This window comes from Harmonia axyridis, chromosome 4 (genome assembly GCF_914767665.1).
Source record: "Harmonia axyridis chromosome 4, icHarAxyr1.1, whole genome shotgun sequence".
Classification (NCBI taxonomy): domain Eukaryota; kingdom Metazoa; phylum Arthropoda; class Insecta; order Coleoptera; family Coccinellidae; genus Harmonia; species Harmonia axyridis.
Window position 1 is genome coordinate 43130132 of NC_059504.1, and position 15751 is coordinate 43145882.

Here is a 15751-nt window from a genome sequence, read left to right on the forward strand (position 1 = left end):
GCTGACAGTGAGGTTAACTCCTTTTATTTGAACATTCTGCCAGTAAACACAATGGATTTGACATCGCTGTTAGTTGAATTTTGTATAAGTTTAACAAAGATCAGTCTTTCAGAAACCGGGGGTTAATATTGCAAAGTTTCGAGCATCTGCTGTAATCGTCTTTAATTCATGTTATTTAAAGTTCCTAATTTTTTTCTATTCCAATGTCGACATACCTTCAACATGGAACAAAAATTTGAATATAATTCAAATTACAGGAGTTTGTTCAGCATAGCCATCTGAATGCAACATATCGATAGAATTGAAATTAGGTATCACGAATAAAAAACAATTCTAATATCATAAAAATGTCAAGTTTCTAGATGTTTCCGTTTGACAGTTATTGCGTTTACGATCGGCAGTACGAACGGACAGAATTTAATTTGACGACAGATTCGTCATCAATGAGTCGGACCTTATCGTTTGAGACCAGTCCCGGCTCAAAATTCCAAAATTAAAGCCATTGCGACGAAAAGAGAGAGCTATCTGTTAGGTGAACGATCTCTCAAAAATAAGGAGAAAAATAATTTTTTCTCGTGAAATGACGACTTCGTTTCCTTGTGTGCACTAAGGGAATAGCAAAATAGGGAAGAATGAGGGGAGATTCCAGACACAAGGGAAGTAATTGATTTTACCCGTTTCTCTTTAATCGTTTTGGATGGATGGATATCTTCCATTCTTAATCGATATCAGAAGGAAGGGATGGATTCTGTCTTCCCCAGGAATTCATCTTGATCAATATCCATTTCAGTGGAAATACTTTCGTACCTTTCGGTAATGAACGTTTAGAATGATCCTCCTCGATTTCGTTTAGCTATCGTGCTTTATTCCCAAACAGCTAATCCAAAATGGAAAATCAATAAATAAATATTATTTTCTCTATTTCAGTATCGCAATGAGTTCATTACAGTACTAAAAACAATACTGTAATGAACTTATTATAGCATTGTTTTCAGTTATATTTTTCATTTAGTGGTTGTCTACACTTACTTCCGTTTCTATCAAATTTCAACACACGTCAATTGTCAATATAATGTAATAAACTGTAAAATCAATAAAGAAATATTATTTTCTCTACTTCAGCATCGTAATGAGTTTATTACAGTACTCAAAACAATGCTGTAATAAACTTATTACAGCATTGTTTTCAGTTATATTTTTCATTCTGTGGTTGTTTACACTGACTTCCGTTCCTATCAAATTTCAACACACGTCAATTGTCAATAAAATGTAATTTGCATATAGTTAAATGATTTGCAACTTTATTCGCAATTTCTCTTGATTCTGGTGGTGTTAAATCGATTTCGTCTGACATAATTTGAAACATTATTTAAAAATTCGAAACGTACGATTCAAATTCAAATTCTGTAACCTGTCAATTTTCGTAACAGTCACACCAACTGCCAACATACAATACAAAAGTCGCTAGCATGTATAATCTGAATTGTTCATAGAATTTCAACAATATTTAACAAAACTTGACTGAAATAGAGAAAATACCGTCTAATACTCGTTGCAGAAGACAAATCCAACATTCATGCGTTCTCTCAAGTTGTCAAAGTAGTTGACCCTTGGAAATTGAACACTTACGAATAAAGAAAAAGCTTTATTTGAAAGACGGTCGGAACATATTCGTGAAACCGAAGCCACTTTAGAGCTCCATTTGAAGGTTACTTTCTGATGGAACGGTCTTTACTAAGGGGAGCATTTTCGGATGGATCGTGAAACTGGCCCTTATATTGTTTATTCAATTCCTAATAGGTATACTCTATTAGTGTGACGTCACATACCGCCAATTTTGGTTCTCCTGTCAGTGTTCGGAATCCAAACAAATAAATTGTCATTCAAATTACTACGGTGTCGTTGAAGGAATTGGCTTATTTTCATAAATAAGAGTATTTGAGGAACGATTTCAGTATTAATTGATAGACAGAAATAACGAGGTTAATACCAGAGATTGAATCCTGTATCATTCCCCAGATTTTGTAAAAAGCCGTGTTTATTAGTTGAACTTCAAGTTCGAACATACTGGCATTAATCTCGTTCCTTCTGTCTATCAATTAATAGTAAAATCGTTCCTTATATAATCTTATTTATGAAAATAAGCCAATTTCTTCAACGACAACGTACTAATTTGAATGACAATTTGTTTGTTTGGATTCCGAACACTGACAGGAGAACTAAAATGGCGTTGTGTGACGTCATCACTAATAGAGCCTATTCAATTCCTAACCTAACGAGACAAATGTCAAAATATCTATGACTGCAACATTTTCAATCTATAGTTCTAACCGGAGTAGTGGTTACGAGACTTCGTATCCGCTGAGTAGGACCAAATAATAAACTTTTTTATCTTGTCGATGAAAAAAGTTGTTTTTCCGAATACAATCCTAGAATTTCATCAATAATTGCGTAAGCGTTTCTTGGAAACGTTCCAAACGCATCGGGAGGAGAACAAAGGCCGTTTATCGCCGAGCCCAGTTGATTCTTCACCCTAGAAAAACACGAAAAACGAAAAGTTTACCGTACCAAATCCCGCTTCTCGCGTTATCCGAACAAGGCGTACGAAGGGGAGGGGGGGAGGTGAAGTAAGAGCCCGAGGGAGGGGAGGGGAATTGACGGAAAGCGGAAAATGGGAAATAGGGGCGGCATAGTTTGGGCATTGGCATTACTAGGCCGTATCAGCCGTAATGCAGGACTCGTTATCGACTGTTCGTGCCTGGACGCCATAACGCACTTTATTGCCCCTCTCTGATAAAAACCGACCCCTCGGTTCGGTATATTTTGAGAAATTACGGCTGGACTTGCCGTATTTCAGTTTAATGTCGTCAGATTACGTCCCTCTTGAACGTTAATTTTATCGGCGTACCAGAAAAGCAAACGGAATTATTATGGCCGGTTTTATATTTGGGCGTGCCGCCATATTGAACCTTTGTCTCGGCTCGGCCTGACATCTGCCGAACCGATGTGTAATTAGGATCGATAACCTATATATACGCGAGGTCGGATTTCGCCTTATTCGAGATTAGATTCCTAACTTGGTTCACTTTGAGAGACTTTTTCTGATGGAAATTCAGGCAAATACATCCCTGATACTCTATTCCTTCATGTTGCTAGCATTGAAAATGTTAAAAATAAAAATATTCCTCTATATTTTCTCTGAGTGTAGCCGAAGAAGAACTAGAACGAGTAATGGATAATTTCCACTAATAATAATTAGTCACGCCGTGGTCCGGATTTCAATGACACATGTCAAACAAAACTGTCATCCGAAGAGTCGTATGTTTCGTTGAAAATTGGCCATTTATCATTTATAGATCGTTTATCTACTACTAAATGTGTGAAAACTTACTTCAAAAATAATGATTCTGTATTAAGTACGTTTCGTACATACGTACAAATTATGATCGATATAATCGACCATCTGAGCGTACAATGGATAAGACAATGAAAAAACTGGATCAGTTACTGATGTCTTAGAGCTCATAACGGGTGTTTTTTCGAGGTATATAACTTTAAGTTGGCATTACTCTTCAAGATGGCAACCGATTTAACAGCTGTCAAGTGATTTATTCTCAGTTTGGTTTGGCAATTCATCCTGAATAGACTCACGCCTGAACAACGCTTGCAAATACTGCAATTTTATTTCGAAAATAATGGTTATGTGCGGAATATGTATCGCGCACTACGTCCATTTTATTTTGTTTGACGATGAAGCGCACTTCTGGTTGAATGGCTACGCCAACAAACAAAACTGCCGCATTTGGAGTGAAGCTAATCCTCAAGTGTATGTCGAAACACCGTTACATCCAGAAAAACCGACTGTTTGGTGCGCTTTATGGGCTGGTGGAATCATTGGTCCGTACTTCTTCAAAAACGATGATGGCCAGAACGTTACAGTCAATGGTGATCGGTATAGAGCCATGATTACTAACTTTTTCATTCCTGAATTGAACAACCATGATGTCCAGGAGCTGTGGTTCCAACAAGACGGCGCAACATGTCACACAGCTCGTGCCACAATCGATTTATTGAAAGACACGTTTGGTGACCGCCTAATTTCACGTTTTGGACTTGTGAATTGGCCTTGAAGATCTTGTGATTCAACACCGCTAGACTACCTTCTGTGGGGCTATGTAAAGTCATTGGTCTATGCGGATAAGCCACAAACCCTTGACCATTTGGAAGACAACATTCGCCGTGTTATTGCCGATATACGGCCGCAAATGTTGGAAAAAGTCATCAAAAATTGGACGTCCAGATTGGACTACATCCGAGCCAGCCGTGGCGGTCATATGCCAGAAATCATATTTGAAATGTAATGCCATAAGATTATCTTGCGGATAAATAAAGTTCATGTCAATCGAATAATCCATCGTTGTTTTATTGCAATTTAAAGTTCTATAGCTCTAAGAAAACACCCTTTACAAGCGCGCAAAACTTTTCTTCAGTGCGTATTTCAAATTTCTGATCCCAGGCCATATGGAATTAGTACGAGTTACTTTGCTCGAATCTAGCAGAATACATACTGTCGATAAACCATAAATATACTGAAGTAGGTTATTCCACCCCTCTGGTTTAAGGTATCGATGTTTTGTTACGTAAGCAGTCTTCAACGATTGCTCCTTTGATAATAAAACATCCGAAGAAAACAAATACGCGGTTATTAAGAAAAATTTATGGGCTATAAAGAGTGCGGATGTTCTGAGGAACCGGACGTATTCTGCCAGGATAATGGCCTATTTGGTAATTGGACGCAATGATATATACTCTAAAACCCATTCGATTGAGATAAAGGAATCATATGAGATGAGATTGATGAGATATTTGGAAATGACTTTTTTTTCTGATCTCCTCCATCAATTTGCCTTACGTTCATTATGCAGATTGGCTTTTTATGGGAGGAATATCTACATCGAATGTTATGACATGAATAATTCGTTATTTGAGATTTACTAGGAGAACTAGCGGTTTATTTGACTCATCCATGCCCTTCAAAGCTGAAAAATGTTTGAATAATACTCGTAATTTATTGTAGGTCGATTGAAAAAATACTGCTCTGGAAAGTATCTCACAGTTTCGTAATCAATTTTAAAATTCTTGAGAATATCGCAAAAATGCTTTCAATCCACTCTCACATATTATTTACATATATCTTTTAAACTAACAAAAAACTATCGCCTTGAAATTTCAGCTCTGGATTACTATTCATACGACAACTTTGCTGTTTTTTGAAGGTTTCAAAAACAAACCCCAACGATTATATGCCTGCCAAAACAGTATTTTCTTAATCTTAATTATTTGAGAGTTTTCTAGCTCTTTCGGAAGTAGGTAGTCAAATAACGAACCACTAGCTAATTGAAAAGTAAACCTTTATTGCAGTGTAGTATTTATTTACCCTAATGCCGCCTCTGTTTTTTCAGGGGCGGCAGGACAAGTGGAGATAGGGGATCCGAGTAAACCGCAGTGTCCACAATGTCTTCGATTTTATTCGAATCCTAGTAACTTGAGGCAACACATTGTTAATATACACGGCACGCCAATGGCTGTAGCTGACTTTTTCTCCTGCGAAATTTGTGGCAAAAAAATGAAAACTAAACATTATCTAATGAACCACCAATTGAGGGTCCATGGAATACGAAGGAAACAGTCTGACATGAGCTTCAAAATGTTGTTTTGATTTGTTCGATAACTATTGTGTTGAAATTTCAAAGAGAAACAATTGCAGTGACGATGAAATCAAATATTTGTTGTGTTGTAACATGAAATCGAATAGGATTATTATAAAATTGTTAAGACAATGATTTCTTGTGATACTCAACAAGCAACGAAGAAATTATACACATATTATACAATTGAATTTGAAATAATACATTATTATTATTGAAATAAAGCAAGTATGTATTTGATTGGAGCATATATTTAATTCTTTTCAAAGATTAAGAATTATGCTTTCGGTCTTATCCACTTCACCTTTTTTTACTCTTGATTAAACTACTTTTACTTCTGTTGGTCATTCATTCTCTTAATTCACCCACCCTCTTCATTCAGTCTTTCCAATATTTTTCATCAAACCAAATTTGAATAGAGAAAAATATTCTTTCATTTGAATCCTAACCTAATCGTTTCACATAGGGCACATAATTTAGACATCATTTGCTTTACTGCAACTCCAAAATCCTCTAAAAAAATGATGTTTTAATGCGTCAAGACTGAGCGAAGAATCATTATTAATATATGAATTGCATATACTTAGTTCTCTTTCTGCTGAAAACAACCGTTTTTCAAACTATCTTCTGTTGAACCTCCTTTATAACTCTCTTACCTAAAACTGTTTCCATATCTTCCACCATAAAATGCTGGCTGGTATGTCACCTATAAAAAAAGGAATTTCTATTCACCTATTTTGTTAACCTATATATTTATTTTATTGACCTATTCTACACCAATCCCATCCGTATTTATATGGAAATGAAAGTTTGACAGGCGACCACAGAATTAGAAGACGTTTTCAAATAAATTTTTATTACTCTTACTTTAAATCCACAAACTGTTTGATTTCTTCTAATTCTGTGGTTTGGCATTCCAGATGCCAGCAGCAGGGCAGGCATAGGTCGTCCTTTCTCGCAGGAAGAATATATCAGCCCATCAGCCATCGTCAAGTTTGAATGTCCCCTGTGCGAATTGATATTGCAAAATGTGAACGAAGCGAGATATCACATAGACCAGCATTACCCTAGGGACAGTCCTTATTGCCCAGTAACAGAGTGCGGAAAACGTTTTGTGCATCCAAACTCAGTGCGAAATCATATGAGGACAAAACATTCGAAACAGTGGGAAATGATGAAGCACATAAAGACGTTATAAACATTTCAAAAACTACCGTTTTCAATCCATTGACTTTTTGATGTGGAAAGACATTACAGAATTGTATGCGCTGTAGATATGGCTCGTAGCAAAATACCAATCTAGTAAAACTAACATATTTTGATGTATAGGACTTCCCCTATGTTTTCTTTCATTATTGATAAAATTTTCGAATAAAACGATGAATGAATGAAGTTTGCTCACTCATTTCTCAACCTATACCTTCCTTTTCACGCTGAAAAGTAAATTCAAAATTTCACAACAATTAAAATTTTTTTTTGCAGTTTCGAGACGTTCTTTGGACATGATGCGAGTTAGAGCAACAGATCCCCGACCCTGTCCAAAATGTGGTAAAATATATAGATCAGCACATACATTGAGAACGCATTTGGAAGATAAACACACAATCTGCCCAGGATATAGATGTGTTCTATGTGGAACAGTAGCCAAGTCGAGGAATTCCTTACATTCACACATGTCCAGACAACATAGAGGAATAAGCACAAAAGATCTTCCAGTGGTGCCAATGCCTGCACCTTTTGATCCAGAACTTGCCAGCAAGTGAGTAGATTAACAACCAAGTGTTCTATTAACAACCAAAATACTAACGACCTTCAAACAATCACTACAATTTCGATTGTTTTCAGACTGTTAGCCAAAGCGGGAGTGAAAATCAGCGCTGCTGAGCTGAGGGCTAGAGCTTCACCAACAGGACCTCGTAGATCAGATGTCAAGTTAGATGCAAAGAGTGCTTTTTCTGGTGGAGCTTCTGAAGGTGGAAGCTCAATATGCGGCGATAACGATCCTGAAGACTTAACAATGTCAAGCAGGTATGGTGGAATGGATCTAGGAATATCTCCACCTTTAAATCATCATAATAGTTATAAATACAATAGGTAAATTAGAATGAACAAAAGACATTATGCGAAAAAACAACTTAGATCAATTCGAATCCAAATTAATATGAAAATTATTGTTTTGCAGGTTCAGCTCCGCTGGACAAGCTGTTGCTGCCAAAAGTATAGATTCAATTGCTCAAAATATGTCCAAAGAGCCTTACCCAGGACCATTACCCCCTCCAGTGTCTGGAGCAAATACCACAGGATCTGCCATTTTGGATACATACCTTCAGTTTATTACGGAGAACAGTTTAGGTATGGGCATGATGTCTGAGCAGGCCGCTGCTGCAGTTCATGCCGCCAAATTGGCCCAATTTAATGCCATGGGATTAGACAAAGCCTCCCAACATCATTTCCTTGAGAAGATGCAACAGCAGATGCAGACTGCCAATGATTATCTCATGAAGAGGAATGATGATATCAGGAGAAATGAGAGTGATATCAAGATGGAGAACAGAGATGAAGGAGAATCTTCAGGTGGTGAAGATGACGATTATAGTGATGAAGAAGCTGAACCCGAACAATTAAAAGCAGCGGATTAGTGGCGAACAAAAAACAGGGATAACTATCAAACTGTGAATAATTCAATCACGTGAATCTTTTAATTCCATCCATCTACCTCAGTAAAAAGCATACTTTCCTCATTTTTGCGAAGGAACAATACAATTTCGCATAAGTATTGATCTATATTCATTCTATAAATTAGGATATTCGAAAATTCCATCCGTCTACCTCAAAAGTAGTTTATTGTAGAAAAAACAAGATAATAAAAAATAGGGTTTTAACATGTATACGGTATATAAGAAATAGTGTTTACTAGTTGAAAATATGATATTAAAATACTACTTTTTTGAAATAATTTCGAAAAGTTTCAGATTATTGCATTGTTTTAAGTGTAGCTTAGTACTTCTCTACAAAGAAAATTGTCCAAAATGATAATTATGTCTGAAAATAGTTGACATATATTTCAAATTAAGCCATAATTACATACTGGAGACAAAAATTCGCTTACAAAAAAACATCCAAAGGCAAGGTGTTGTTTAACAACTTAAGATATGATTGTACCTATTTAATGTTACAAAATATCGATAGAGCTTTATTCTACAGTTTTTCATGTATACAAATTCTCCACATTCAGGTGAAAATCGTACAAATCATTTTGCCTTTGGTGTCATATAATATTTTTCTATTTGAATTTAATAATATAAATTTATTATTTTTGTAACGAGTTCCATAATGCTTTCTTAAAATTGAGCAATTCAAAATCTGATACAATCAGTCTATTGATAATCAAACTTTCTGATTACTAATACTTCGTATTCTCTTTCTCAGGTTTGAAATACTCTGATGAATATTGAATTTGAAGAATTAATTATTTTTTCAAGACTTCTTCTCAGTTTTTTATATTATCATTTCAATATAGAGAGCGATAATATCCTTTTTCATTTTTGTCATTTGATATTCGTCAGAGTTTATGTCATATATCATCAAAGTACAAAAATACCGTATCACATCTACCTAAACTGCAGGGATAGAAAGAAATTTACTCTATATTTGATCATTGTGTTTATCGCTAAAAGATCGAGGTTAAGTTAGAAGTCTACAATTTTCAAGATAGTGATATATTTCAGGTACTTAAAATATCAGATTTTTTAAATGTTTTTATTATTGAAAAATCTTTTGTTACTTATTTTCGAAGTTTTTAATGATGCTTCTTAATGAAATGAACACTTCCATATTACCACTTCCTCAAATTCAGCCAAGACTGGCGGTACTGAAATATTTTTAGATAAATTTCTATTCATATTGTCAGTGTTTTGTTCTGAGCAAAGTAATTTTCAAGTTCTTCCATTACAAAGAAATATTCATAATTCAAGTTGAAAGTTAAAAAGTGTTTATAATGGATGATATTGTTTTTATTTTTGCTATTGTTTGCTTGTATAGAGTTGTCACAACTCTGTACGAGAAGTCTCCAAATTGTTGTATACTTAAATCCAAATGAATGAAAATATTCAGGATAGGAAGGTCACATCAAGATATGTAAAGTCCTTTCATTCAAGACTTGAAATAAGTAGAGTGAAAATTATTATTGATTTTCTTTCAAATATTGGTATCTGATGGTTATATAATCCAGATGTTTATTTTCATTCATTTGAAAAAAGTCGGCTGTGCTGACCAAGTAAATAATATTCGTTGGTATACTTATTGTTAAATGTTAGGCAGTTCTTGCTTGATTACTGGGAAATAAGCATTTGAAATAAATACCTAGATAGTTTTAGGGCACGCACATGTAAAAAGAGGTACTTGTTAATTAATGTTTAAGTATTATAATTCGAGTACTTAACTGTTCTGTTATGAGAACTGCATGAAATTCCAGTAACTTGTAAGAGTTGGTAGTTTGAATGTTAAAACAACCCAGTGGTAACTGATAGAAGTCTACTCGTTTGTAAAGTTACAAACCACATTCAATGTGTGAACCAGTGAATTAACTAATGCTTGAGGACCTGGGAAGTACACTTTATTCGACTATCAGGAACATTCAAATATAAAATACTCAGAAGTTTCAAAACCATTCACAGTCTCCTATTTCTAAGGAAAGGGGAACAAATTGAAACGATTATGATGTTGCTTGTATAAATAACATACAGTTCGAAATGACCGTAAATACTCGACAGAATATACAAAAGTGGTTATATTTTTAGTGGTGCTTTCTGTCTTTGTGAAGTACCTAGTTACTTTGAAGGGATTATTATTGTAAATATTGTAGTTCTTATTACTTGTTGGCAAGTTATAGTTTTCTGAGTTATGAGTATTGTCTTTGTATATATATTTATAGTGTCGACATAAATGCAAATAAGTGAATATAGTTTTAAGATTATACAATTTTACATTGCAGTTTTCAAAAGTACATGCTCAAACCCTTCTAGGATATCATTAGTCTGTATAATCTTATACAGTATTTGTAGGCTCAGTCAGATATTTTTCATTTCAGTAATAATCAATAGTTGAAGCAATAAGTCATCAAACTGCAATGTAAATATTACTTTGTGATGTTTAGTTTTGATATTATGTTTTTAAACAGCCTACCTCAATAAGGTGAAGATAATATATTCATATATTATCTTTACACTACAGATCAGTTATATACCTCATAACAGACCTCCTCATGTTTTAAAAGACATATACAGATCTCCAATTTATATAGAACATTTTTCTTATACAATACTGAAAACAGAATATCAAAAAACTTATTCAATATGGTTATAGTTTGTACAGATGTTTCGTATAGGAATTGCGTAGAATGGGACACTCGGCGAGCTTTTTGTTTGTGCAGTGCCATATTTTAATTTCATCAGTGCAAGTTGAAATGCTTAGAAACGAAAGGAATTTCTACTTAATTTTCGCTAACTTCAAATTCTTGAGTGGAGTATGAAAATGAGTATTCTCAGAAATTTGAGTTGAAAACAAAGTAAATTTGAAAGTATAGAATCTCTCCCCGATTGTGAAATATAGCAAATATTTAAATATATATTCTTCAATTCGAATAAGTTTTCAAAGCAATCTTTTGAGAATATTCTTACAAGAAATGCAAATAACATGGTTCCTATTATTTTGAAAACGGTACCTTGACAACATTTCATTTCTTGACAGAATATATTCAGTTCTCAAAAATATAAAAGCGTATCTGTATAGTTTTTGTTGAGGTACTGGGTGCCTTTACTAACAGCTCTCTTGGAAATTTTCCATTAGCAGCTGAACAGAGTTCCTAAAGACCTCCATAAAGAGGTGAAATATTGCAAAAACATGTAACTTTTATATAGCATAGAACAAACCAATTAACCATCAGAATATAGTTTTGCTATTGGGCAGAATCATATATGATATATTAATACAAAGAATAGACGTAAATGTGAAAATTTAGTACTTAAAATAGACAGATATGAACTGGTAGAACTTGCAATGGTTTCCATATTTTTCTTTATTATTTGCATTTCTTTTATAAAGTTGTGTTGTACTTAAAAGTTTATTTAACATTTTTCTCGTTTTGTATTTATATTTTCTGTCTCCTTCAAAATGTTCCTCATTTGACGTTAGGATTATAATTTTATGATGTTTGTTTTTTTATTGAGTTTAGAGGTAGGTGCAATAAATTGAGCAACATGTATTGTTGTTGAAGAATACCTATTTGCCATATAATTATATTAATACATTGTGTATGCTTGGTATGATTTTCTATATAATAAACATTAAAACTAAGCTGTTTTGTGTCATTTATTGAAAAAACTTTGAAATACAAGATGTTTACAGAACACTTATTTGATCCATAAAGAACTCTTTTGAAGGAAAAAACATTACAACAACAAAGTACTCTTATCTAACTTGTTCGATTTACTCTCTTTATTCCTATTGCTAGGTTTTGTGAGGGAGAAACAAAATTTGAAAGTATATATTATATACAGGGTGTTCTGATTTGTTTCCGACAAACTGAAATGGGTGATAGATCACATCATTTTAAGCAAAAAAGTTCCTATGAACATGGGTCCGGAAATACTTCGTTTCCGAGATACAGGGTGTTAAAGTTGAAAAAATAATTCGCGTTTTCTTAAATATCTTTCGACTGATTCCAAATAATTGCATGAAAGTTGGTACATAGGGTTTTTTGAGGTGATAAATTCAAATTTGTGGTCGATTTGGTTGTATTTTCTAGAGGGCGCCACTGGCAATCATTTCGTCCCCTTTAAACCGTAGCAACTTTTCTGTGCTACCCTGTACGTCATTCTGGACTGAAAAATCGATTCCCCTGACTTTTCTAGTTGAAAAAGGTAAAACTCATTTAAGTTGCTAGGGGCAACCGTTTCAGAGAAAAACGCATTTAAAGCCAAATCCATATTTTTGTAATCTCTAAAACATGTAGAAACAAATTTGTAATAATTTTAAATTAAATATTTTTTAGAAGTAACAATTTAGAACAAAACAAAATAACAGAATAATTTTCAAAGAAGGTGTTCGAAATGTCCACCGTTCTGTTGAATGCACAAATGACATCTTCGAATGATTGATTGTTTTACATTCAACAATTGTTGCGGCAATAGATTTAAAATGGCTATACACAATGACAGATGTAAAGTGTGTTAGGTTCAGATGTCATTAATTATAATTATAGTGAACTAAGTTAATAGCATATCAACAAATACAGGAAAATGGTATTGGTTACCAAAGGCCCGAACGAAGCATACAAACAAGAAATCATCTACAGAGAAATAGGATTTTACAGACCTTCGAAGAAAATAAAAACTCAGTATTCGTAAAGCATCCAAACAACGCAATATTTCAGGAAACAGAATATTCAGAACACTTAAAAACAACAATTACATAGCATACCACTTCTACTTATTAGTGGGCAATAGAAAATTCGCATGCATTTCGCCTTAGAAATTTTCAAAATGAATTTAAATTTAATATTTGAATAGGAATAATTTCATGAAAGGATTTCGAAGCAGTAAAAACATATTAAAGAAAACGCGAATTATTTTTTCAACTTTAACACCCTGTATCTCGGAAACGAAGCATTTCCGGACCCATGTTCATAGGAACTTTTTTGCTTAAAATGATGTGATCTATCACCCATTTCAGTTTGTCGGAAACAAATCAGAACACTCTGTATGTACCGTTTTTGACGTAGGAATGGATAAGCTACACAAATTCGAAATAATCTCAAAACAAAAAATTTCTCACTTGTACGTTTTTGATACTACCTACTAGATCTAAATTTCGATTTTCGGATTCCCAAACATATTTCAATATGTGTATAGTGTCTGTTTAAATGTCCGATGAGCCCGATTTTTTTATGCCAATATCTGCAGACAAGAAGAGCAAACTATTAGAACAATAACTAAGAGCATGAAAGTCAAAATAAGTTGAGAAATTCGAACATGAAAACTTTTGAGAGACCGTTCCCTGAACATCTCGATGTCTGTAATTCTCTAATTTTGAGCCGGGAATGGTTGAACGACACTGACATGAATCGGTCCTTAAATTCAATTCTGTCCGTTCGTAAATACGATAACAATAAGACCTATAACTGATTAATGGCCAGTTGCACCATTTGCCTAAACATTGATTAAAATTTAAACATTGATTACTTTCTGATTTCACTTAAGAAATCAGAAAGTAATCAATGTTTAAATTTTTAAGTAATGTTTAGGCAAATGGTGCAACTAGCCATGAGTGTTTTGTTAGAACGGATGTTTAAAATTTTGTTTTCCTGAGCATTTCAAAAAATGATATGAAATTATGCATTGAGATGTAAAATGATAATTTCGAGACTTAAAAAACTGAGAAGAAAGCAACATGCATTAAAGATAGGATAATTTAACATATTTAAAATAATTTTCAACGCTTTCGAAATGAATCAATGAGCAATGTAATAAAATGGAAAGCGCATCCACCAAAAAAGAAACAAAGTCAATTATAAAAATAAAATACATATTGTTTGAGGCTGTTGAGTATCTATCGAAATATTTGTCCTCCAAAATCCTTATCATCTATTCTGTATGCTAAACATCGTATCCTTAAGTCGGGGTCACTATATATTTTAAAGGTCTTTCAAAACGAATTTCAAACTTCCCACCCAAAATTTCATGTTTGCCGCATCACTAAAACAAGATCATTTGGAAATCCAATTCGACATTGAAGGTACTGCTTCAGCTAACGTTGAGTGCAGAATACCCAAAAAGGCCGATTGGGAACTTTACGTAGTCTGTGCGCTCACTTCACATCGTGTTTGAAGAGAGCAAAAGAAAGTAGTAGCTGTCCACTCAGGAAGAAGACGATCTCCAGAGACATTCCCTAACGTAATACTAAATTAGAGGACCTCAAGAGCTGAGCAGCTGGGATAGTGGGATGACTGTCAAGTGGCCCTAACAAATTACAACAAGGAGGTTAGAGAAGTTTCTATGAGCCTGCAAATCTCATCTGCTGACTTTCGCATGCGGTACAAAAGATATTTGCTCCGCCAGATGCCTGTCAGCAATACCACCATTAGGGACCTGAAGCTCAGCTCGTTGCATCTTAAATAGTTTTCAGGTATAGGTTGGAGAATGCACCTAAAATTTCTTTGCCTCAGAAAGACCAGGAGTGTTCCCTCAGAAGGTTATTCTATTTTTCAGCCCCATTGTTGGGCCTCTGTGTTTGAAGGTTGTAGGCTTTCAACAACACCCTCCATATGTTTCCATGTGCAATGCTGGAGTTGAGCCCTCCTTTGTGTAGTGGATATCGGCTATGCTGAAAGGACGATCCCTCGTGGCCTGTCTGGGTGAAACGGAAGTGACTAAGTTGGCATGCTGGGGATGCCCTCAAGGAGGGGTATTATCACCCCAGCTGCGTAGATTGGTCTCCTGGAAAGGCTTGAATGAATGAAGTATTTATTTTTTTAAAATCATAATAACGAATGAATTAAACAGGATCAACCCCTTTTGAAAGTTAAAAATCAAACTTAACAAATTCAGTAACAAAACAAAACATAGTGCTGCTCAGCATCAGAGAAAATGATGCCAACAACACACTAAGCACTGAGATAATCGAGCTGTAAATTTACTCTCTCATTGAACAAAATTGAATATTTTTAAATCTATTCCAAGCTTTACATCGTTCATGATATAATCAAAATATACGTGTTTCTTATTCCTATGAAAACTAATAACCCTGCCCTTGGAAGAGTTCATAAACATTCGGTTAATCGCACACCACGTCGACAACCTATCGAGATCATCCTGAAGCAATCTGTTATCAATTAGTTATTTTCCTATAAATCTTCAGATCATCAGCGAAAAGAAGAATAGCTATGCCCAAAAACCGAAGAAATATCATTTATTAATGAAACAAAAAGTAAGGGACCCAAATGGGATCCCTGCGAACATCCGAGAGGACGGGAACATAATAGAAGG

General features: G+C 34.4%; 1 protein-coding gene across 2 annotated transcripts in view; it reads left to right on the plus strand.

Moving 5' to 3' along the window:
* LOC123677566 (protein abrupt) overlaps positions 1-12062 on the plus strand; it is a 48156-nt gene extending 36094 nt beyond the window's left edge. For both annotated transcript variants that reach the window (XM_045614163.1, XM_045614164.1), the window contains exons 7-9: positions 7191-7467; positions 7554-7802; positions 7891-12062. In XM_045614163.1, the coding sequence (XP_045470119.1) occupies positions 7191-7467; positions 7554-7802; positions 7891-8347 (983 nt within the window). In that variant the 3' untranslated portion in view covers positions 8348-12062. The remainder of the gene's footprint in view (positions 1-7190; positions 7468-7553; positions 7803-7890) is intronic.
* The last annotated feature ends 3689 nt before the right edge of the window (positions 12063-15751 follow it).